Raw genomic sequence first — 25877 nt, 5'->3', positions numbered from 1 at the left:
AGTCCAAATGACTGTGACCAGAGGCTTTATGGGTAAAGCTGGGGCATCTTAAGTTACATACCATCACTAAGGGTCCAAGCTGTGAGATCTTCACTCCATTCTCCTTGGGCTTTAGTGTTGACCCTGGCTCGAACCACGTACTGCTCCCTGGGCATCAAATTGTTAAGTAGCACTGAAGTCAAGTTGCCTGGCACTTTTATATTCTGCTGATCATTGTTCCTTTGCACAGACCTCCTCTCTACTTCAACATAGAAGTCATCATCAATATTTAAAGACTCCTTAGGTATTGGTTGCCAGGTCAAATTTAGAGAGTACTTGCTTTTTGGTAGGAGAGTGAGACCTGTTGGAGGAGGGAGACCTAGAAGAAAATAAAAAAATCATTCTTAATAGAAAGTAAAGATAGTTTTAGTCTTAAAATGTAGTACTACAGATTAACCATGGAACCACGGCATCTGGAATAACATACAATGTTACAAGCTATCAAAGAAACATACCTTACCATCCATGTGATATATTTTTTCAAACTAACAAAACTTTAAAATATTTTTAATTTTTAATTTGAATAATTGTCATACAATGATAAAACCTTTAAAGAAAAGCTTAAAATATGTTTCAAGAGCCCTAGAAACAATATGTACTTTGACCCTACCAGGCTAAATTTGACTAACAGATTTAGCCTCAAGAAATAATCTCAAGAAAGAGAAAATATAACCACAAAGATGCTTATTGTGATATTTGGAACAGTAAATAATTTGTAGAAGTTTAAATGTTCAAGAGAAAAATAGACTTTAATACATTTTAATATAACTAGCTTACGAATTAAAATAGATCATTGGGCTGCAAAGAGCACTCAGCAAACAGGAACACACACTTTGAATGTAGAAAAGTCAGGTTTGAACCCCAGCATCACAATCTTCTGAGCACCACCAGGAGTGTCCCCCAAGCACTGAGCCAGGAAGAACCCCTGAGCACTGGTGGGTGTGACTCCCACCCTCCCAAATCAGTTAATTAATAAAATAGATTACAGGGGAAAGACTGGAAGCCCAGTAAAACTGTTTATGATACATGAATAAGAAACTCTGATTGCAACTTGTAAAAGTCATGTCTACAATTAGTGAAAGGCAGGAAGGAAGCTGATAAAAGTGAAAACAGTGGATTTGCCAAAATTGTGGGATTGTGGGTTCAGTGTTTCTGCTATGTTTTTTAAGCAGTACATTTTAAAATAATTGGAGGAATATTTCTCCAAGACAAGGAGAACTTCAGACATCATAGCGGCAGAGATAACAGAACCAGACCAAGCTCTAGTCAGAGTTTCAGCAACAAGATTCCTAATTCCAATTATCCACAAAAAAACAGCCTCCCCACAAAAATTAACAAACTGGAAACTCCATGGGTTTTAAAATCTAAGAGACAGGAGCATGCCACATTTGTCTTGTGACCTTGAAAAATTCTAAGTTCTCCAAGTTCATGAGTAAGAGAAAGTGAAAACTCATCTTCCAGACCCAGGAGGAATAAGTGGAATCACTTGATCACTTAACTTCCCGTTAATCATCAATTTGCTCGAGCGGACACCAGTAACATCTCCATTTGTCCCTGTCGCATGCTAGTGTAGCCCAATGGCATCTGTTTGTTCTAGGAACACTAAGAGCCCCAAACCAATCGTTCAGGATTTGATGAAGAAGTCTGACCATCTGGTAGGTGGGCGGCAACCTGGTCTTTTGACGTCCCGTGGAATACAGTCGGTAACAGCTCTAGTCCAGCGGTCATCTTCAAATATAGTCCAGTGATCATCTTCAAATCTTATTACATGTCCAGCCCATCAGATTTTTGATGCCTTGGCAAACGAGACAGCGTCCCTGATTCTTGATCATCAACAGAGGTCAGAACTCAGGATTCTTTCTCTCATTTGAGTGAAACGTGATACTCCAAGCATAGCTCTTTCAATTCCTCTTTGGGAGACCTGAATAGCGTTCTCATCCTGTTTGCTTAGGGCCCAGGTCTCTGAGGCATATGTTAATGCAGGAAGAACAGAGGAATCAAAGAGATGTGCCCAGAGCCAGAGGATCTTCTTCCTCTTAGCTATTTCTTCTACGCTCTTGAAGGTGTTCCAAGCTGCTCTCTTTCTCCTTCACAACTCAGGCGCCAGGTCATTGTCATGTCGACTTCTCTACCTAGGTACTGTTGCATTCGGAGATGGTCGTTCCATTGAGAGCGAATAGGGTGTCAGGAACCATTTGGAATGTCAGATGTAAAAATTCTTGGGAGGTACTAGGAGCTCTTTTAACATTCCTTCCCTCCTACTTCATTCTTCAAAGGAAGAGATATGTCTTAGACATGTGTCCCACCCTCCTCCACCTCTACCCCCTCCTGCAAAAAAAGACTGACACATATGTTGTGTCAGTGCACAAAGAAACATTTGTTTTTTCAGTTAATAATTTTTTTTAATTCCAGACATAAAACAGAATAAAGACCCTCAGACTCATAATATACAGTGAGGACATTATTTCCCCTAAGAGACAAATTGGCTCTTAGGGGCATGAGACAGTTTTAGATACTGAAGTAGTTTATGAAGGGCCACTATATATAAAAGGAAATCTGTTTTATTAAAATTTCACAGTAAAGAAGTCATTGGGACAAAAAAATCTAATTATTCAGGGAGCAATTTAAAAAATAGGGAAATAACTGCTATAACTCAGTGAGAAGCAAGAGGAAGGGTGAATTTTTATCCACCAGGAGAGTGACTCTCTGGCCAGCTCTAAAACAAAGTTAACATGAGGAAGAACCAATAAGCAGGTTATACCATTTGTTCATCATTACGCTAAAAGTCTTATAATTCCTTTCTCTATAATGTTTGCAGTTGTAGTTACTGGTTTTGGCATATCGAATACACAGCGGATAGCTTGCCAGGCTCTTCCGTGCGGGCGGAATACTCTCAGTAGCTTGCCAGTCTTTCCGAGAGGTATAGAGGCTTTTGGGGTGACCTCTAATCCCCCTTGTAGGTGTTACCATATTTGAACCCTATCAAATATGGTACGACAATTCCAGAAGATGGGTATTTAGTGTCTTATGATGTGTCGCAAGCGGCCGCGCGGGTCCGGAAAGCGTCCTGGAGTGTGGCAACGGCTGGGTAGTGGAAGTAGTGACCAGTAACTACAACTGGTCTCATTCACCTGACCCTGGAGGCTTCACCGACATGGCAGCACTGAGAAGGATGAGAAAGGAGAGGCCGACAAAATCTCAAGGCCGACCTAGGCTGCCACAACGAAGGAAGACAAAAATGATCGTCTGTACTTTCAATGCACGTACGCTAGCATCAGATGCATCCATGGAGGACCTGATGGTACAAGCGCGAATGATCAAGTACGACATCATTGGTCTGACCGAGACAAGGAGGCACGAATCTCACCATGCCGTTTTCGACACTGGAGAAGAATTATTCCTCGGAACATGCGATAAAAGAGGTGTCGGAGGCGTCGGTGTCCTTGTCAACACAAACTTGGCCAAGAGCATTGATTCATTCGAATGCCTAACAACCCGAATCGGACGTTTACATTTGAATAGATGTGGCTCACTGCCTGCAGTTTCTATCTTCGTTGTCTACGCACCAACATCTCATTATGATGAAAGAGAAATCGAGAAGTTCTACATGGAGCTAGAGAAGTTCTATAAAGAAGACCACACCTTCTACAAGATCATTGTGGGTGATTTTAATGCCAAGATAGGACCGAGAAGATCAGCTGAAGAACTTCACATCGGGACCCATGGCCTAGAATGGAACGAACAGGGTGAGAGACTGTCTGAGTTCATCATGTCGACCAAGACCATTCATGGTAACTCACAGTTCCAGAAGGCAGAATCTAAACGATGGACATGGGAGTCTCCCGGTGGACGATTCCACAACGAAATAGACCACATCATATTCAATCGACGGTTTTGCCTGACTGATGTCGCTGTTGTCCCAAAATTTCGAATGGGATCGGATCACCGTCTCCTTCGTGCAAAATTCTACTTCACAGAGCGGGGAGAAAGGGCTGCAAAGTTCAAAAAGAGATCTCCCAAAATGACCACCAACTGGGAACTCTTTGGTACTATTGCAGCAACATGGGAAGATGCCATTGTTGACAACATTGACGAGGAATACGATCGACTGGTTCAGCACCTCCATGAATGTGCGAGGAACGCCAAGAGAGAGATAGCCACAAAAAGTCGCCTATCTTCGAAAACTCTTGAGCTAATTTGCCAGCGTGGTTTGGCGCATGCCTCAGGCAACCGCAAGCTAACGTCCGAGCTCTCAAAGCAGTGCAGAGATGCGATCAAGGAAGACCTCAAAGAGAGAAGAGCAGAAGTACTGGTAGATGCGGCAGAAGCCGGGAAAAGTATTCGTAACGCCCGCCTGTCCTTCGCCAACTATAAGACCAAGATGACTGCCCTCCGACGTCCTGATGGATCCATCACATCCTCCAGAACGGCAATGGAGAAGATTATCCATGACTTCTACTCAAATCTCTTCGATAGCCATGTCCACTTGCCGACATACCAAATTCCACAGGATGGGTATGTCGTTCCCAACGTTCTCCCTTCCAAAATCCGACACGCCATTTCGTCGGTAAAGAAGCAAACAGCACCTGGCCCAGACAAGGTCAGACCTGAACACCTGAAGAACCTGCCGTCAGTACTCATCAATACACTGGCTCGGCTCTTCACTCGCTACCTGTCTGAATGCAAGGTTCCGTCCCAATGGAAAACCAGCAGGACCGTACTACTGTTCAAGAAGGGAGACATCCATGACATTGGCAACTATCGCCCGATCTGCCTATTGTCTGTCATCTACAAGTTGTTCACTCGAGTCATCCTGAATAGGATTGGCAGAACACTAGATGAAGGACAACCATGTGAGCAAGCAGGGTTCCGCAAAGGATTCAGCACCATCGACCATATCCACACGATAACCAAGCTCATTGAGGTTTCTCGGGAGTTCAAGATGCCGCTCTGCTTAACGTTCATTGATTTAAAGAAGGCCTTTGATTCTGTTGAGACGGAAGTGGTCATTGAAGCCCTAGCCAATCAGGGCATTCAAGCCCAATACATCAGGATCCTCCGTGAGCTGTATTGCGGATTCACTACCAGGATCTCACCATTCTACAAAGAAGTGATCGTTGATGTCAAGAGAGGGGTGCGGCAGGGTGATACCATTTCACCGAAACTCTTCAGTGCCACCCTCGAGAACATCATGCGACGACTGGAATGGGAAGGAATGGGAGTGAAGATAGATGGTCGGCAACTACACCACCTCCGCTTTGCTGATGACATTGTTTTAATAACACCAAACATCAGCCAAGCGGCACAAATGCTGGCCGACTTTGACCGTGAGTGTGGAAAGGTAGGACTACAGCTGAATCTTACGAAGACAATGTTTATGAGAAACAGCCTTGTTCCTGACGCCCCATTCGCTCTCAATGGAATGACCATCTCCGAATGCAACAGCTATGTGTACCTAGGTCGAGAGGTCAACATGACAAATAACCTGGCACCCGAGCTGCGCAGGAGGAAGAGAGCGGCTTGGAACGCCTTCAAGAACGTCGAAGAAATAGCTAAGAGGACGAAGAACCTCCGGCTCCGGGCACATCTCTTTGATTCCACTGTTCTTCCTGCATTAACATATGCCTCAGAGACCTGGGCCCTACGCAAACAAGATGAGAACGCCATTCAGGTCTCCCAAAGAAGAATAGAAAGAGCTATGCTTGGAATATCACGTTTCACTCAAATGAGAGAACGAATCCGGAGTTCTGACATCCGTGGACGATCAAGGATCAGGGACGCTGTCTCATTTGCCAAGGTGTCGAAAATCAGATGGGCTGGTCACGTAATGAGATTTAAAGACGACCGTTGGACTAGAGCTGTTACTGATTGGATTCCACGGGATGTCAAGAGACCGCGTGGCCGCCCACCTACCAGATGGTCAGACTTCTTTGTCAAGATCATGAACGATTGGTTTGAGGCCCTCCATGTTCCCGGAGCGAAGAGATGCCATTGGGCTACACTAGCACGCGACAGGGACAAATGGAGACGTTACTGGCGCCCGTTCGAGCAAATCGATGACTAACGGGAAGTTAAGTGATTTTTTAAGTGATAATGTTTGCAAATGGAGAGAGGCAATGTAAGTTCCTTTTGCTCAACTCCAAACTTTAAATTTCGAAATAAGCCACAGAGTGGACAGGCAGGCTTACAGAAGCAAAGCAGAACAGAGGGCTGATGTTTCAAAGGTGAAATCTAAGATACAGAGGAGAAATTTAAGGAAAAAGTGGAAACGTAAAGGGCTGAAGGCATATCTATCATGCAAAGGACCCAAGTTTGATTCCTGGCACCGAATGATCCCCCAAGCACTGTGGGCCTGGCTTTGGTGGTCCCTAGGGCTGTTGAGCCTGAATAGCATCAGGCCTATTATTGGCAGAAGTGGTCCCAGGGTCCCCTGAGTATTACTTGGGAAACACTCCCCATACAAAAAATTACAAAAAACAGGCATAATTCAATACATTGTCTTTCCTTTTCATCTTCCCTTCTGTAGGATGACATTGCTTTGTCCTTTCTCCACAAGGAACTTAGGTTTATCTGGTTACACCCATCACAGTGCTCCTGAGGCATTTCCATTCCATTGTTTTTATCTGTAAATTCTTCCCTATGCTCTCCTTCCCAACCAGTTAATCAGTTTTTCCCTAATCAGACTCTTAACTTGTAAGGTTAGATTCCTCAGAAATCTATGATTTTATATGTATGAGTGAAATATTGCCTTACTCCTCTCCTTATGCTTTATGAACAGTTTACTTTAAAGCAATGCCCTTTCTGTATGGATACAGGAAGACCGTTAACATTATGCTATGTAACTTAGGATTTAATTGGCTTTGAATATTATTCACTCCTGGGCATCTGCTTTCTCAACTTAAGCCTCAGTTGCCCTTAGTTCCTAACACCCCAAAAGCAGGGTCCCGACAAGGGACTGAATGGACCCAGGGCAAGCGGTGAGCTACCCTGGCATCAAAATGGCCAGGCCAAAGTGCCACGGTTCTTAACTATAAGAGTTTGATCATAGACAAATGCTGTCATGATCCAAAAGTAACGACAAGACTAGGATCCTGCTAGAGGTGGGAAAGACTATCTGGCCTGAGCACTGTAGTCTGAGATTGAGATGGCCCTAGGAGAGCAATTCTATAAGTTTAAGATATTTCTTACTGTATCCATAAAAATTATTTATATTATATATGCTTATATGCTTGTCGGACAAGGAGAGGAGAAACACACCCACGGGATTCTGCTCTAGGGTTGGTCATCCTGCTGAGAGAGGATCTGTCGTAGGAGCGCTTTCCCTGAGGGAAAGAATTCTACCCCTATTGTTTGTGACCACACCCTTGTGTAATTATTACCCCAACCCCTCATGCTTTGGGATTTAACCAGACTGTAAGAGGGGGATCAGAAGGAGGAGAAAGGAGATCAGGAATCAGAATCCAGACTCCAGAGAAGGAGGATGAAGGGGCATGGAGAAGGAGAATGAAGTAGCATGGGGGAGGAAGAAGCAGGAGGCGGAGGCTGAGGAGAGAGACTGGAGTGGATGGAGAGAGGATTGGAATAAACTGCGACTAAGACCAACCATCCTCATTCCTTCCCTTGCCTGCCCATCGCCATCCACCTCTCCGGGGTGGGGGAAGCGGCATGAGACTACCGAACCCGGGCAGCGGGAGAAATAGAGCTGCTGTGCTGTGCCCTTTTTGAGTTTACACACCCTTCTCCCTCTCTGACCTGAATGTGTGTGCTATTCCCTCTCCTGCTGGCCTCCACCACTCCGTCAACACACTTATAAAGAGGGCAACTGCCAGTGAATTAAAAAACAAACATCAGCAAAATTCAAGCAATGGGAAAAGAAGAAACTTGCACATTACCTTCCCACCCTGAGAACTACTTTGAGATATTCCAAGAGATCTTTAAATACATCCTATCTGGAACATACTCTGAGGCTTGAAGACAGTACAGTTTGGGTCTGTGAAGTGTTTTATGTTCTGCTCCATAAATACTTTCCATCTGAGTCAGATTATGACCTTTCTCTTTTGATTCAACACTGGCTAATTTGAATTTTAGCAGCAACCTGACAACATGTCTGGGACTTCTTTATTCATAATCCCATCAATCCCTTTATTCTCTAGCCTATATACAGTTTCTGGTATTGTTGTTGTTGTTGTTGTTATTTACTCACAAACCACTGAGTTCCCAGGCAGATATTTCTTACTTCTGCAATGTTCCTGCAAGGACACTGGTAGCTCTTGAATCCCATTTGGTTATTTAAAGCTGCTGCTATTCAGATGTAAACTAACTAGGTGGGTGGCATAGAGGAAACATCTCTATTACAGTATAAGCATCTGCAGGAAAGTGAGATATTCTTCCTAATTCTTAACTGAATTGTTCCATATCCTTTTAGTAAATCAACGTAAAACATGGAAATGTTATCCACTGGGATAAGGGCTTGGTGCCTTTGAACTCCTCAGTAAAAATAACAAAAGCTGGAGACAGAAGTTTATTGGAAGATTCAGTATGATATTGCAAGGGGAAGTTATTAACTCACTGAGACCCAACCTTTCATTCTATAAGATGGCAAAGATAACACGTTTTTAAAAAAATTTTATTAGTGACAAACCAAAAGGTACAGTTGTAGACTTACAAATTTTTGTGCTTGGGTTTCAATTATACAATGATTAAGTACCCATCCCTCCACCAGTGCCCATTTATATATATAGCACTGTAGTACTGTCCTCTTGTTGTTCATTGCTTTGCTCAAGAGGGTACCAGTAATATCTCCATCTGAGACTTGCTACTGTTTTTTGGCATATCGAATATGCCACGGGGAGCTTGCCAGGCTCTGTCATGTGGGAGGGATACTCTTGGTAGCTTGCCGGGCTCTCCAAGAGGGACAGAGGACTAGAACCTGGGTTGATCGTGCGCAAGGCATTTGTGCACATCCTGCCCACTATGCTATCACTCCAGCCAAAAATATATATGCATATATATATATTTTTTTCAGTGTTACTATTGAACCCAGGACCTCATACATGCAAGGCATGAGCACCACTGAGTCCTATCTCCAGCTAAAAATATTTTTGTTGAAGTAATAGTGATTTATGATACTATATATATGTTTGAGATTGACATTACTATAAATCAAAAAGCATACATACTAAATAGGTACATAGAAGTCTATCTCATCACCATACAATTCATCCCTTTGTACCTGATTTACCCTCCCCTCTTCTAGTAACCATTAATTTAGTTTTATAATCTAAAATATTATTTTTGTCTTATTTGGTTCATTTGTCTGTTTTGTTTCTGTGCCACACATGAGTGAAATCATATGGTATTTGTCTTACCCATCTGACTTAGAAATTATGCCCAACCTAACCTCAACCCTATTGAATGAGCCTAAAGGTCCAGAAATTTCTATCTGGGCAATTGCTCCAAGTGCCACTTTTGAGAACTGAGTTACAAACAAGGAAGTGTCTAAGAGAAGAAACAGCTGAAAGAGGTAAAACTGTCTGCCTATAGACTGCAGGAGGGGGTGAGGGGAGGGGGAGGCAGCAGGAGGTTATCCTTTCTTAGATAAAAGCTTTCTGTTCTATTTGATGTTTAGCTCAGGCATGAGTTACTTTGAAAAATTGGTCATTATTTTTTTAAATAAATAAACGGGGGTTTCTGAGGTATGTATGGGACAAGAACCTGGATCCCAGCCCTTCACATGGAAACAGGAAGCTGGTGACAAAACACAAGAGCCAAGGCTCAACAAAGTTGCTGCTAAGTAAATCCCAACTCCTAAGGGATGTCCCTGCTTTCCTGAAGATTCATCTGCTTCCTCCTCTGTCCCGGAGGGTTGCTGCAGACACCCTCCCCTGGGGAGCTAGACAAGGAGTGCAGCCCAAATAAAGGAAGGCTTTGGCTCAAAGTGCCTAACCTTCCTGTCACTTTCCCACCCACTGCAGAGCAAGCTCCTGCCACCTCCATCCCCACCCACCCACTCAATCACCACCACCCTTCCTGGTCTTCCTTCCTCTTTCCCCTTCCTCCCCCTCCCATCGAGTTTGTGAATAAATGCTGTTTGTGTCCACTGACCGATAGAAGCGGTTGTGAACCGGCGCACGGGTCCAGGATGGCCTTCCCCTCCCTCTCCACGCCGCACCAGCTGCACGCAGAGCTCATATTCTGTTCGGGGTTCCAAGTAGCTGAGGGTAACAATCTCATTTGTCACTGGAAAGAGAGAAAGTCCAGGAAACTTCAGTTGGCATTCTTTTGCATTCTTTAAACGGGAATGTTGTTATTGCAATGTGATCTGATGTTTGGGATTTTAAAATACAATGTCTTAGTGAAACAGAAAGGCATGTTTATTTTCTTTTAATTATTTAATCAATATCTACCTAGATATTGCATGGGCAGTTTTTTGTTTACTTATAAAAAGATTCCCAATTAGAAGAAAAAATGAGTTATTAAATGACCACTTGTGGATGGATATTCATGAATAGAAAGAGAGTATGGATTAGTATTATTACCACCATGGCAAAAACCCAAACTAAATAAAACCCTCAAAAGTTGTTTTTTTACTATGAGCTAGCCATTCAGCAGTTTGGCAAAAACAGTCTCTGAGATTCTGAATTTGGCTAAATTGATAATAGAATAATTCAGTAATTCTGAGTTCCATGACCATTGAATTATTCAGGTCGGTTAATGGTAGGAAGCCAAAAACTTCCCCTTTATTCTGTTTTGTAACTTCTTCATTTATGTAAAGTTAGTAGAGGGCCATTTTTCAGAACATCATATGCATAGTTAAAATAAAGTTTTGGTGAGGGGATACCAGATACCTTACAAGCTGGTAGTGGAGGGTCTCTCTATAAAACGCAGCAACTGAAGCAACTTGTTCAGGTGATAATACTCAGTTATCATTTGAAAAATTATTTTGTATTATCATGCAAAAATGCAACTGCAATTTGCATTTTAAAATAAACTTAATGAATAACAATATTTTTCTTTAACTTTTGACTCATTACCACTTTTCGCTCAATTGTTTGTTCTTTCAGGAAGCTGGTGGAGGGGCAGGTAACTCTCTTTGCCTCAACCCCTCTTAGCCCCCTACTCCCCCAGTCCCCCCCACCCCCCAGTCTGGCAAAACCCAGACTTTTCAGATCCAAATCCTTCTCAGGATCTGTGCTTTAGCAAGACTCAATGGAGAAAAACAAACAAATCAATATAGGAGCTATTATCATCCCTCCTCCCCCCAGATTTAAACAGATGAAGTCTCTGCTTTTCCAGCAAGCCTGGACTTCTCTGTTATCATATTCATGGCATAAACACAGTGTTTTTAAATTTGTTTTTACCATGATTATATAAGATAGAGTAACTAAAACCAGGAATAGAGATTCAAAGGAAAGGGAACAGTAACATCAAAACTAACTCTTTATGCAGGTTGGTTTCATGTCCCACAGTACAGAATCACAATGTCCAAAACATTAACCGCAGAACTTAAGAATCCACATTGCTCTCTTGAATACTCAGAAATAAAGCTCTCTGCCACAGAGACCAAATTGGAGGAGAGAGTTGAAACAAAGAGAAGGAATTTCTATTTTTGTGAAACTTCCTTTTCTAGGGCCACATCTCTTGCAGGTGACTTCCCTGTCCAGCCTTACCTTGAATATGTCCCCAAGCCGCATAATGATTTACAGGTTTGTACAGAAGCTTCTTGGATTTGATTGGTCCATCCCCAAAGTAAGGTTCTGAGCTGATGTTGATGACAGCAAAGTTATGTCCAATGTCGATCACATTTGGAGCATTCAGGGGCTTTGGAAGAACTAAATAAAATTTCAACAATCAGATTTTTACAGTCTTTACACTTTGGGGTCCAGGTGTTGTTCTTAGGCAGAGATAACCTTTGAACAAAGTCCTCTTAGTACTCTCTGCTCAGAGTAAACACAATCACCTGCTTTGTGATCTACTGACTTGGCTCTTATTCCTCCAACTCGTTATCCAAATTCAAAATGCTTTCTTAAATATAAGCATCCCTCTGCTGAAAACCTTTAAATATATTCATGTTACATATAGAGTAAAATCATAGTTTTTCAATGACCTTCACAGCCCTGCACAATCGAACCCCTACCTCTGTTCATACTCCTTCCCCTTGTCCAATACTTTCTAGTATCTCTCATTTGTGTCAGTTCGTCCAACTATCAACATATTAATCTGGTCCCGGTATCAGGCCCTTAATTGCTATTCTCTTGTGAGATGTTCTGCTGCAAAAAGTGCTCCAAATTGCAGTATTCTTTGATCAACTTTCAGATCTGATGTGACTTCTTCATAGGGGAAATTCTAGAATCTCAATTAAGCTGGTGTAAAATATGTTTTCCTGGAACTTACACTTTTTCTTTGCTTGTGATATTTGTGACATTATGGGATTATTTGATATCCATCTTCCCACTAGACTATTTATTCTCTCTCTCATTCTTGTCAGTCTCTGTCTCTCATCTTAAAACAACACGCATTTATTACTTTACAGCTCAGAATTTCTTAAGTCAGACATGGGTTGTTAAGATCAAGGTTAGCATGGCTTCATTACTTTTTGAATTTCAGAAGAGTCTGTTACCTTGTTCTTAGTAGTTTCTAGAACCTTCATTGGCTCAAGCCTCTTCCACTTAGACCCTTCTCCTATCCAAATATTACTTCTCCTGCCTACAATCAAGAAAGGAATTTTTTTGGTCCAAGCGACAGTACAGTGGGTAGGGCATTTGCCTTGCATTTGACTGACCTGGGTACGATCCCTGGCATCCCATAGAGTCCCTGAGTAACTTCTGAGCACAGAGCCAAGACTAACCCTGAATATCACTGGATGTAACCCCCCCCAAAAAAGAAAAAAAGTAAAGAAAGGTTTTATTGCTTTTTGTTCAATTGTTTGCTTATGTGGGTGGATCACACCCAGCTCTGTGCTCAGAAATTCATCCTAGTTGTGCTCAAGGGATCATTTGCAGTGTTGGGAGTTGAACCAGGATCTTCTGCATGCAAAACATTTACTCATCCATTTAGTTATATCTATGGCCCCAGCCTATGTGATCTTCCTGGTTCCAGAATAATTTCACATCTCAAAAATCATGTGTTCCTAATGAAGCCAATATAAGTTCAAGAGGTTGAGAATTGGTTCTTGGGGGATAAAGAAATCTTTATTACAACAGTCTTGCAAACAGACATTGTACAAAAACAAATAAAAGTTCATTTCAATTGTTTTGTTTGTTTTGTTTCAGTTTTTGGGCACACCCAGCAATGCTCAGGGTGTGCTCAGGAATTACTTCTGGTGGTGCTCAGGGGACCATATGGGATGCCATGGGTCCAACCAGGATCGGTCACACACATGCAACACAAACACCCTACTTGCTATATTACCTCTCTGGCCCCTAGAGTTCATCTCTAATATAAACAATTTATAAAAATGGGGGAAAAAGTTTTAGAGAAAAAATTTTTGAAGAACTTATTTGTATGATAATAGTCAGTGCATTCACATTTCCTCTCTATCTCTAAAGAGTCTCTATCCTTAGAATTTACCTTTAAAATTTTGCTTTAATGTTATATTTTCAAGGCAGCTTGACCCTCCCCCCCCCCCCGTTTAATATTACAGGTACTCCTTCAGCCTTGCCCCAGAATTCGTTTCCTGAGGCAAATGCCCCATTTCTTCATTTCCAATGCCTAGAACAGTTTCTGAGGGGCTGGAGCAATAGCACAGCAGGTAGGGCACTTGCCTTGCACACAGCCGACCTGGGTTCGATTCCCAGCATCCCATATGGTCCCCTGAGCACCACCAGGAGTGATTCCTGAATGCAGAGCCAGGAGTAACCCCTGTGCATCGCCAGGTGTGACCCAAAAATTAAAAAAAAAAAAAACAGGTTCTGAGACAAAAATTAGCATTCAGAAAATCCTATTGGCTGGTTAAGCGAAAATTTAGAAGGAAATTACTTAAGACATTGACTTTGAACTGCTTGTCTGTAGACCAGTGCCAGCATGCAGAATTTCTTTCAGTCTCTGAAAAAATTATTGTTGCTTAGTATATGATATGCCTGACAAGTATTTCATATTACATTTTAAAATGAATCTATAAAATGCGATTCAAAATAATGGTATATAATTTTGCCCTAGAAACTGTAAAACATTTCTATTTTCACTGATTTGCAAAGCTGGTTAGAGGTGGAATCAAGCAGTGTCCTCTGACAGGAGGTAGGTCATGCTAAAGAAATTGGACCACCCAGATTGGATGCATGTTTTACTTAGGCAAGTTTAGCGCAATGCTAAACAACATAAATCCATCAAGTTGTGCTTTGTTATATAAGCAAGTAAAATCCACAGTGTGTTTAATCATCAGATGTATATTTTATTACAGTCAAAATGGCAAGCTCTTATAAAAAGAAGTGACAAAGGGTGTTTGGAGGACCCGCTCGGGAAGGGAGATGAGTGCCGAAAGTAGACTATAGATTGAACACAATGGCCACTCAATACCTCTATTGCAAACCACAACACCCAAAACGAGAGAGAGAGAACAAAAGGGAATGCCCTGCCACAGAGGCGGTGTGGAGTGGGGTGGGGATTAGGGTGGGAGTGAGGGGAGGGATACTGGGATCATTGGTGGTTGAGAATGGGCACTGAAGGATGGATGGGTACTCAATCATTATATGACTGAAACGCAAGCACGAAAGTTTGTTAAGTCTGTAACTGTACCTCACGGTAATTCACTAATAAAAAAATTTTTTTTAAAAATTCAAGACTCTGAGGTGGTTAACAAGGAATCTCAAAATAGAAAATCCACATCAATGAAGCTATATTTGAGACATTACTGTTGTCATAGGCCTTTACAAATATTACACTCTAAGTTTTTTACATTAAGTTCATTCCAGAAATTACCTCGAGGATTTTCCAAATATTTCTAATGAAATAGGTCTAACATGAATCATCTTTGAATATCTTGCTTTGTAATCTCTGAAAGCAAAATGATCTCAAATAGAAGGTACGGGTTTTACAGTTAGGACACTCTACCTGGTAAGATTTTTTTTTTCCAGATGTGCTCTAGACAAGTGACCTAATTCTTATTAACCTGTTTCCTGATGAATAAAATGGAGACAATTACCTATTGCACGTGATTCATATTTTTGAAAATATAAAATAAGAGAGTATGGGGAAAGTACTTAGTCCAATCACTTAACTAGAATAAACCAAAGAGCTATTAGGTGTTTCTGTCTAAATGATTTTAAGTACTTCTAAATAACTTCTAAATATAAAATTCCTGGTATCTGTCTATAACAGCTAAGTTTACTTGGGTTTGCTCCCACTTTATTTCTTTCTCTCAAGTGACAAATGAACATAAATCTACTTAAATTAAATTGAATTTTGAAATAATTTATAGCATGAATAATATTTAAAGCCTGAATATGTGTAAAATTAAAATGAAATAAAATAATTAAAAATAATAAAATTATCAATTAAATATAAAGTAAAGCTATGGGCTTCATATTATGTGAAAAATCCTAAAAATAATGGTTCTCTGAGTTACTTTCTTTAATGATGAAAAGGGTCACAATAAAAATGGAACTAAATTCTATGGAAAAAGACAAACTAACAAACATTGTGCTAGATACAATTCCAAGTATTCTCTACATTTAACATATCTTCACAATAACTCAGGGAGATAAAGAAATAAACTTTATTTACAATAATGAGAGGTTAAACTTACTTGCTCAGGACCATATGTATGTTGTTAGGGACAAAAATTAAAGCTAGAGTTGAACAACTTTAAAGTTCATATACTCAACTTCTCCTTTCTGCTGTAATGCATTTAATTTTTTAAGAGGGTAATTGCTATACAGAAAAACATCTAAAAGACATTTTAGGGTCAGATAGCATTTATGTCTAGAAACAACACTCAAAGACACCAAACATGGCCCATCCAGGATACAAGCTCTTCCTCTGGAAAAAGGAGTTTACCTTTAACTGAAACGTTGAAAGGTTTTTCCACCATCCCAGCCACCGTGTTCACACTGCAGACCCAGACTCCAGAGTCAGGGGGGAGGATTCTGTCCATGGAGAATGTGGCCACAGAGAGAAGACCCGTGTGATTAAAGTCTTTTGGCTGGAAAGGTTGAATACAAAAAATAATCGCTTTTAGGGAGGCAAAAACACAAAGGTCCACAACACTGACCCCATCTCATTGTTTCATAAGAAAGTTTTTAGGAGCGATTAAGAAACTAAATGCACTGCTGGTATAATCATTGGCTTGTTTCCCACACTATTGTAGTAGCCCTGAAAGTTTATATTGGATTGACGCCCTCACGGATCCTGCTGTTATATTTGTGTTTGGGAGTGTAGGGTAAACACAAGCAAGGAGCTGAATTCCTTTCAAACTACTTATATTAACATTTGTTCCCCTCCACTCTAACACAGAGATATATGGGTGAGAGGACAAAATGATTTCCTGAGATTTTGAAGGGACTGTTGAATATGGTGTTATGGAAAAAGTTGTAGAGTATGGACTCTACAAACACATGGAACTGAGTTCACATGTGAAGTCTGGGTCCCTTTGGACTAATTCCTTAGTTACATTCACCTCATCAGTTCCATTTCTACAAAAGTTTTAAAAAGTCAATGCTAAATAAGCTTTATGGACCATCTGATTGATCTTTCCTACATGATAGCTGTAACATCTGTCAACTTATGAGAAAGTCAGCAAGATCGGGCAGCTGTCTACTGGCTTCCACTAAGATTGATTGAGAGGAATCAGGGTTATCTAATATGTGGATTCTCTTTGTTTATTTTTGTTTTTGTTTGGGGGCCACACCCAGTGATGCTCAGAGCTTACTTCTGTGTCAGGAATCAGTCCTAGTAGGGGTTCAGGGAGACTATCTAGGGTGCCAGGGATTGAACCAGGGTCAATCACTTGCAAGCCAAACACCTATCCACTTGCCTACTGCTCTGACCCCTGGTATATGGATTCTACTTATTCTGCCTCTATGAGGTCACTCAACAATGTATGCTGGTCAAGTTTCTTTTTATTTATCTTCAAGAGAAAAAAATATGATAACCATTTCATTCATTCTTCCAGTAGCTAGACAGTTACACCCGCCAACTGCCATGCAACCCCATCAATGGCCAAGATCCAGAGACTATAAAACTAAGCTCCCGGAAGAGAACAATGCAGAGTCTCCTGCCCCCGCACCTGAGTGTCCTCACCAGGGCCCCTTGGAGGGGGGCGGGTTGAGTTTCCCTCTCCACCCTGAGCAGAGCCCCAGCAGCTGAAGACCTCCAGGACCCAGTTACAACCATGCAGAGACCACTCTCCACACACTAGAATGGGCCTCACACATGAAGCAACCGGCAGAGGAACCCAGGTGTGTGGGACCCCGGGCTGAGTTGTCCAAGCCTGCTTGGTTTGGGACTGGGCCTCCTCCACCCAGATCCCCAATCTTCCAGACAGTTACACCCACCAACTGCTGTGAAACTCCATCAGCGGCCAACATCCAGAGACTATAAAACCAAGGTCTGGCCGCGCGATCTCTTATTGTCCAGTTCTCATTCCCAGAGAAGTCAGCAGGCTACCGAGAGTCTCCTGCCACGTATATGCCTGACTGGAAACACCTGTAAAGGTGATTAGAGACTGCCCCCAAAACCTCCATCCCTCTTGGTGAGCCCGGCAAGCTACTGAGAGTATCCTGCTCACATGGCAAAGCCTGGCAAGCTACCCATGGCATACTCGATATGCCAAAAATAGTAACAATGATGGTCCTCATTCCCCTGACCCTGAAAGAGCCCCCAATATGCCATCTGGCTGCACTAATATGTGATAGGGATGAATGGAGACATTACTGGTCCCGCTTGAGCAAATCGATGAACAATGGGGTAGTAGTAATAGTAATAGTGATAATGAACCATTTCAAAATATTTAGATATGGAGATATTAAACTTTCTGAGTATCATTCATGAGACACAGAAATTTTATGTGCTACACCTAGGATTATTAGGCTAGAGAAGGAAACATGCTGCAAAGAAGCTTAGTCCTTTCCGGCAAAGAATTGCTGAGATAGTGCCAGAACTGGCAGTGAACACCAGCACTCCAGGCAAGCCAATGAGGCAATGGGACCTGCATTCAGTCAGCCCAATATTTTCCATGGATCATGCTTTCTGACTTGGACAAGTGGAAACAGGTCTATCTGGAATCAAATGGTCTGTGTTGGACTCTACTCTCCTGTACTCCATTGACTGCTGCCCCAAACACAGCTTTTGACCAGTCATCAAAGCTCCAAAAGCTGGTAGCTTCTGGGAAAGTAGTATATGAATTTCCTGCTTATTCAAGGCTCACATCCAGTTGTGACCACTGAGCCACCTCACTCTTCTTGATCTACACCGGAGAGCTGTTAGGTCCTTCTGATTGGGCGTAATGTGGAGATATGGACCTAATGCGGAGAATCTTACATAGGTTGACACCAATTTTTTATGATAAACAGTCCAACAATTCTGAGCAATCCTTGACACTCAGTTCCATTATTTCTGTTGTGACAGTTTATTTTCCACCTTGCACTGCAGCAGTAGTTGATGCAGGGAAGGAAGACAGTGAGGCTACAAGAAGTCTGCTTTGACTCTTCTGGAAAATGACATGTTAAAATGAATATCCCTGAAACAGAGATGCAATTCCAAGAGAGAATCTAGCCCTTAGTGGACTAATTACTCCACTAAAAGTATCTAATGATATGAGGAAGGCAGATAATAAATAAAGCTTACACGGAGCACTGTCCCATCTGGCTTTACGAGGGTCATTTCTTCATTAGTAGGTAGAGGCCAACCAGATGCTTTGCAAATGGGATTAAATTTACCACTGTTTACTTCTATGTGGCCTGGCAAATCCTCTATTTTTGGAGTTATCCTTGGAGTGCCTGTATGGGTAAAACAGGACTGTGAAAGAAAATCTTTAACAGAGCAGTAAAAGTAGATGCCACAGAGTAAACCATGTATTAAGCAGGTACTTTACAAATTTATAGTCTTGTCTTCATATGACAAACATATGAAAAGGGTGCTATTGTGGGATCCATTTTATAGATGAAAAATATAGGGCTCAGAGCCACATTTGAGCTCAAATATTTGAGAATCAATATCCCACCCTTAACCCTACTCCTGTGCTCCCTTAGTGGACATAGGACACATCACCACATCTCCCCTGACCTTGGGTTCAGTCTCACTAGATTTAAAAAAAAATTGTTGTCCAGGGCCAGAGTGAGAGTATAGCAGGTATAGTGCTTGCCTTGCACAGAGGTGACTTGGGTTTGATCCCTGTAATCCCAAATGGTACCCTGAGCACTGCCAGGAGCAATTCCTGAGTGTAAGATCATTACCAGGTGTGGCTCAAAAACAATCAACAAACAAACAACAAAAAAAGGAAAGAAAATAAAGAATAAGAAAATTATTTTAAAAAATAGGACCAAAATTCAACTCTTTGTTTCAACTATTTATTTTCACACTCAGCATAAATATAAAACCACTAAGATATTGCTGATAAATATAGTTCTGTGTTTATGTAAGAGAGATGGTTCAGGCAGCATGGAGCAGAAAAGTGAACGGACTATGCATTAATCCAGACCATCATGTCTGTCCGGAGGGGAAAGGGTGTTGCCTCATTCGCCCTCTCCTCTCTGGAAAGAAAGATGGCGGCCGCATGGGAGCCTTGTGGACAGCAGGTATGAGCCGGGGGTGTGGGGGCGACTAAAACCTCATGGGAAGGGGGGCATTTCGGTCCGCCCTACACGCCCTACCAAGGCCACCAGTTGCCCCAGCACGGCCACGACTCCAGAGCACAGAAACCAATTTCTTAACTATCTGACTTTCAGTAGAAATACTTCCAGGGTCAATAAGTAAAATAGCAGAAATTCAAAACCAACATTTAATTCTGAACCCAGCTGTAGAAAGCAAATCACTTCACAATGCTTTTTCAGCATGTCTGATTTGGGGGGTGGGGGGGCGGTAAACTCTAAATAATAGTGGTGAATCTTTTATTGAAACAATGAATCTAATCAAAGCAGATAGAGTGTTAACTAGAATTCATCTGCCTCACAGGGACTGGGAGGGGTGGAGGGTGGGGTTTTATTGGGGTTCTTCATGGTAAATAATAAGTATTGGTAAAGGGAAATGTGTTTGATATTTGCATGACTGAGACCTAAACCTGAAAGCTTTGTAGCCTTTCCCACAGTGATTCAATAAATAAATTAATTAATTAAAAAAAAAGAGAGAGAGAGAGATGGTTCATTGTCATTTGTGGGTAACAAGCAATACAAAATAAATTATTGTGGGCCTGCTACGGTTCACAGACCTGAGGGGTGGTTAGGAAAATGGAGACAATGGTGGAGTGAAGGTGACAGTGGTGATGGGATAAGTGTTGGAATATTGAATGCCTGTAACAAATCATCGTGAACAACTTCATAACCATGTTGTTTACATATAGTGTGAGAAAAAAAGGGATGGCTCATCGATTAGGAAGTCTGCAATAGATAGATTGATAGATGATTGAAAATGATCAAAAAGAACACATATATAGGAACACATAACACACATATACATCTCTATGTAACATATACTAGCAGAGTACTGAACCCAGGACCTCACACATGTAATATACATACATATATACATACATACATATATGTGCATATAAATACATACATACATATATACATATAAATCCCAAGATGTATGTTTCTATATACATCTATATTGACAAATACATCTTGGGATTTTTGTGATTTGCCTATTATACTGTTAATAATAGGTCTTCATGGATACAATATTCCATTTCCAATGCCCCCTCCACCCCAGAGTGTCCATTTTCCTCTACCATTGTCTCAGGGTCCCCTCCTAACTACCCGCTGTGTCCCTCTTATTGGTAAGCTCAGTTCCATAGGCAGTTCTTATTTTCTGTTGTCTTTGACCATTTGTTATTACCAAACGAAGTTTCTCTATACCCCACATATGAGAGAGATCATCCTGGTATCTGTAGCTCGTCTCTGATTGACTTCACAAAACACAATACCCTCCGGTTCTGTCCATATTAAAGCTATTTTTCTTTTCCTTTCTTTTTTTTATTTTTTCTTTTTTTGTAGGAGTACTGCTATTTATTCAGCCACTGATTAGCTGATTGAATTGTGCATGAACTCCACCTTACTCTTTTTTCCCATTTTTTATAATTTTATTTATTGAATCGCCGTGAGAGCAGTTACAAAGCTTTTGGGTCTAAGTCTCAGTCATACAATGAAACACCCGTACCTTCACCAGTGCCCATTCTCCACCACCAAAAATCCCAGTATACCCCCATCCCACACCCTCCCCCTGCCTATGGGGCAGATAATTTCTACATTACTCTCTCTCTACTTTGATCACATTCACTATTTCAACACCAGACCCACCATTATTTGAAATTTTACCCCAACACTCAGATCTGCTGAAAAGGCAACAATAGACAATTTGTGTTCTATTGCTGGTTATGAATAACATATGATGTCGTGTGGCTGCAGTAGGACCATGTGGTTTTGAAATTCTGAAATTTTAACACTTAAATCTGGAGGGATTTCTGCCCAAAGCCACTGGGTTTAGAGATCTGCTCCTGAGTCTCTGGGATCATGACCGTTGAGCAGCTTGATGAGCAGCCAAAGAGGCCATTCATGGGCGATGACTTGGGGTCTCATTGGGGTGGGGAAGACAGGCCCGGCTCCACCTCCCCCCCCCATCCCGTGAGACCCAACAAGTTTCATCACTGCGGGCCCAAGCCTGACTGTCCAATGGCCTCTGGAGGACGACAGCCACCAAGTCGCCAAGAGGGAGCAGGCAGAGGGACAGCACCCATTCCCCCCTGGGGTGGCCCGGTGACAGTAACCTACTGCGGGGTCCGGACACATTTCTGAAAAAAGCCACTGGGTTTCAAGATTTGTTTCTGAGTCTCTGGGATCAAGGCCGTTGAGCAGCTTGATGAGGAGCCAGAGAGGCCGTTTGTGGGCGATGACTTGGGGTCTCATTAGGGTGGGGAGGATAGGCCTGGCTCCACCTCCCCCCTCCCATCCCGTGAGACCCAACAAGTTTCGTCACTGCGGGCCCAAGCCTGACTGTCCAATGGCCTCTGGAGGATGACAGCCACCAAGTCGCCAAGAGGGAGCAAGCAGAGGGACAGCACCCATTCCCCCGCTGGGGTGGCCCGGCGACAGTAACCTACTGCAGGGTCCGGACACATTTCTGACAAAAGCCGCTGGGTTTCGAGATTTGTTTCTGAGTCTCTGGGATCAAGGCCGTTGAGCAGCTTGATGAGGAGCCAGAGAGGCCGTTTGTGGGCGATGACTTGGGGTCTCGTTAGGGTGGGGAGGACAGGCCCGGCTCCACCTCCCACCCATCCCGTGGGACCCAACAAGTTTCATCACTGCTGGCCCAAGCCTGACTGTCCAATGGCCTCTGGAGGATGACAGCCACCAAGTCGCCAAGAGGGAGCAGGCGGAGGGACAACAACCTTTCCTCCCTGGGGTGGCCCGGCAACAGTAACGTACTGTGGAGTCCGGATGCATTTCTGCCAAAAGCCACTGGGTTTTGAGATTTGTTTCTGAGTCTCTGGGATCATGGCCGTTAAGCAGCTTGATCAGGAGCCAGAGAGGCCATTCGTGGGCGATGACTTGGGGTCTCGTTGTGGTGGGGAGGACAAGCCCGGCTCCACCCTCATCCTGTGAGGCCCTGTGTGTCTTGTCACTGGGGGCCCAAATGTGACTATCCAGTGGCCTCGGATGGATGGCGGCCACTGGGCCTCCAGGGGGAATAGGCCAAGGCACGAAACCTATTCCCACCTTGGTTGGCCCAGAACCGGTAGCCTACTGCAGATACCAGATGCATTTCTACCTAAAGCCACTGGGTTCTGAGATTCGTTTCTGAGTCTCTGGGATCATGTCCATTAAGCAGTTCAATCAGGAACCAGAGAGGCCTTGCCTCCAATTATATAGCTGAGCCAGAGGTGGTTTGTGGGTGTGTTTCCCACATACCTAACTTTTGGCCATTTACTTTCTTGGTAAACTTTGCCCCAAGTTTTTGGGGTCTGGCCAAAGGCACAGCAGCAATTTTGGGGTATCTGGAAGTCTGAAGGCGCCATGAGGCTGCTGATGCACTCGCCTCACAGGTACAGATTGACCTGCTGGCGGCACCAAAGCCACTTTCTTTTCCTTTCTTTCTTATTTTTTTTTTTTAGGTCCATGCCTGGTGGTGTCCAGTCCTTCTGCACTTAGGGGTCACACCTGGCATGGTCAAGGAGCCATAAATGGTGCCAGGGAGGATCAAACCCAGGTCAGCCCGATGTAATGCAACCTTTCCCCCCACACACTATACTATCACCCCAGACCCATATTACAGCTGTTTTTCTAACTACGAGTATCACGAGTTAGATTTGGTCTGTGAATCAGAAGATTTTTTCTCTAGGGTAGTTTAGAACTATCACTTTAAAAACAGTTTTATTGTGTTTAATCCTTCTTTCCTTATAAACACATAACAATATCCTTTGTTCAAAGGTCCATTCAAAGTCCTTCTTTCCCCCTTTGAACCAGCTAGGGAAAAGGCTGGTCCTTGAAGAAAGCAGAAGAGGTAGGCAGAACTTCCAAGTGACCAGCCATCCTTTACCATGTTACAAAAGAGCACATAGTTTATTCCCACTAGGAAGGAAAATAGAAACAAATATGAGGTTCTGTAACAAAGAATTCAAATGTTGTCCACCAGGACTTGAGATATAATCTCTCTGGTTTCTAAATAGAAACAGACGAGCTTGAGGGTTTTAGGCTGCTGGGACAAGAATTATAGCAGCAAAGCTTGGTGAAAACATGCTGACTATAGCCCTGGCTACAGTGTTACCTTGCTTTACCTTCTTTCTCACACTGAAGCCCTTGCCGTCTTGGAGAGCAGAGACATCCTTGGAAACGATCACACAGTTCCCCATTTGTGCACTTGCACCGAAGTTTGCAGTCTGGGCCATAATAGCCAGGCTGGCATGCTGTAACAAAGACATAGCAACCAGTATTAACACAAGAAAAGGGAGAAAAGTAAGGCTCCAAGTGACAAGCTTTCTTTTCTTTCCAAGCTATGAATCTCGGTAATTCATATGTTGTAGTGTATGACTTACATGCATTATTTATTTGGATTACTAAGGGCTGGAGCAATATCACAGTGGGTAGGGCATTTGCCTTGCACATGGCCCACCTGGGTTCGATTCCTCATCCCTCTTGAAGAGCCCAGCAAGCTACCGAGAGTATCCCGCCTGCATGGCAGAGCCTGGAAAGCTCCCTGTGGTGTATTCGATATGCCAAAAACAGTAACAAGTCTCACAATGGAGATGTTATTGGTGCCCGCTCTAGCAAATCAATGAACAAGAGAACAGTGCTACAAGTGCTACTAGAAACTAAAAAGTTTGAGGAGTTCTACTTCTGGGATAGGTGAATAATCTTCTTTAGGCAAATCTTCTCAGGGATAACAACTGTAATTGAAACTGAAAAACACTCCCTGAAAGTACTTAGAAGTGGCAGGCAGTACTTAGAAGAAGCAGGCAGATTCTTAAGGAAACTTGAACTTGAAAGTTGGGAAAGATATGTTTGCCATTTTTCAGTCTTTTTGTCTCATGAGTGCCATAGATACTATATTGGGAAGCTAAAATGCAAATCCCATAAACTGAAGAATCAAAGGACAGTGGAAGAGCAACCAGAGATGTTAGAAAGAGAGAGGAAAATATCAAGAAAAGGTAAGATAGAGACACCCTAAATCTTGGGCTGGACCCTAAACTATACATGCTGAGAAGAGAGTGAAAACAGTGCAGACACAGATAAAAGCTCTGCACTGGGTCTGAGCTAAAGCCAAAGAGTCTGAGTTTTTAGTTTGAGTCCTGCCAAGTAAATTTCCTGATAAAATACAGCAATAAAGTCAACATTCCTCAAAGGAATATATCATACTCAAAAGTCTCCACCAAGTAACACTCAGAATATTTGAGATAGAATCTCAAATTATTCAAGAAGAAGTGGAGAACTATGAATCATTCTCAAGAGAAAAGAATGTCAACAGAAACTAACCTTGATGACCTAAATGTTGGAAGTTGCAGACAAGGTTTTTGAAATGACTATAACTCTGCTTGGTGAAATAAAGAAAAATGTACTCACAATAAATAACACTGATAAATCTCAGCAGATAAAAACAAAGTGTAAAAATTAACCCAAAAGATCCTCTTGAATTAAAAACATGAAGTAACATTTTTTCATTGTATGGACTTAGCAATATCAAAGAGATGAAAGAAGAGTTAATGAACTTGAAGCTAGAGCATTAGGTATTCAATCTGAAGAACAGAATGGGGGATATATTGAGGGGCTGGGGGTGATTCAAGCTTAAGAACCCATGACAAAAATCAGAAGATCTAACATACAAAGTGGGAGGTTCAAGGAAGGAATTTGCGAGAAAACTGAAGTATTTCAATACATAAAGTCTTAGTGATTTCTTGAGTCAGACTTGCACTGGGATGAGTTAATAGTATGTATCTTGATAAATATGGATCTAGAGACACATTCACCATAAAGCTAATAAAGCTTACATTATATCCCCTTTGAATGTATGCACTTGTTTTTGAACACTACTAATGTATTCACATACATACATTAAAAAAATAAAATCCATATGGGGCTGGAGAGATCAATGGGCTGAGGATATGCTTAGAATACATGAAGACTGGCCTCCATCCCAGCACTTTATGGTCTCCCATCACTGCCAGCAGCTATCTCAAGCACAGAGGAGTAGTCCCT

The 25877-nt window shown here is 42.3% G+C and overlaps 1 protein-coding gene across 2 annotated transcripts in view; it reads right to left on the bottom strand.

The window, feature by feature from the left end:
* TEK (TEK receptor tyrosine kinase) overlaps positions 1-25877 on the bottom strand; it is a 121060-nt gene that overhangs the window by 32818 nt on the left and 62365 nt on the right. For both annotated transcript variants that reach the window (XM_056117103.1, XM_056117104.1), the window contains exons 7-12: positions 23963-24091; positions 18820-18971; positions 16033-16177; positions 11709-11870; positions 10144-10278; positions 62-358 (exon numbers count right to left, since the gene is read on the bottom strand). In XM_056117103.1, coding sequence (XP_055973078.1) covers positions 62-358; positions 10144-10278; positions 11709-11870; positions 16033-16177; positions 18820-18971; positions 23963-24091 — 1020 coding nt within the window. The remainder of the gene's footprint in view (positions 1-61; positions 359-10143; positions 10279-11708; positions 11871-16032; positions 16178-18819; positions 18972-23962; positions 24092-25877) is intronic.

The sequence above is a fragment of the Sorex fumeus genome, unplaced genomic scaffold (genome assembly GCF_029834395.1).
Source record: "Sorex fumeus unplaced genomic scaffold, SorFum_2.1 ptg000034l, whole genome shotgun sequence".
In the NCBI taxonomy this organism is placed as follows: domain Eukaryota; kingdom Metazoa; phylum Chordata; class Mammalia; order Eulipotyphla; family Soricidae; genus Sorex; species Sorex fumeus.
The sequence above is the reverse complement of the archived record's forward strand: the minus strand, read 5'-3'. Positions and strand labels throughout refer to the sequence as shown.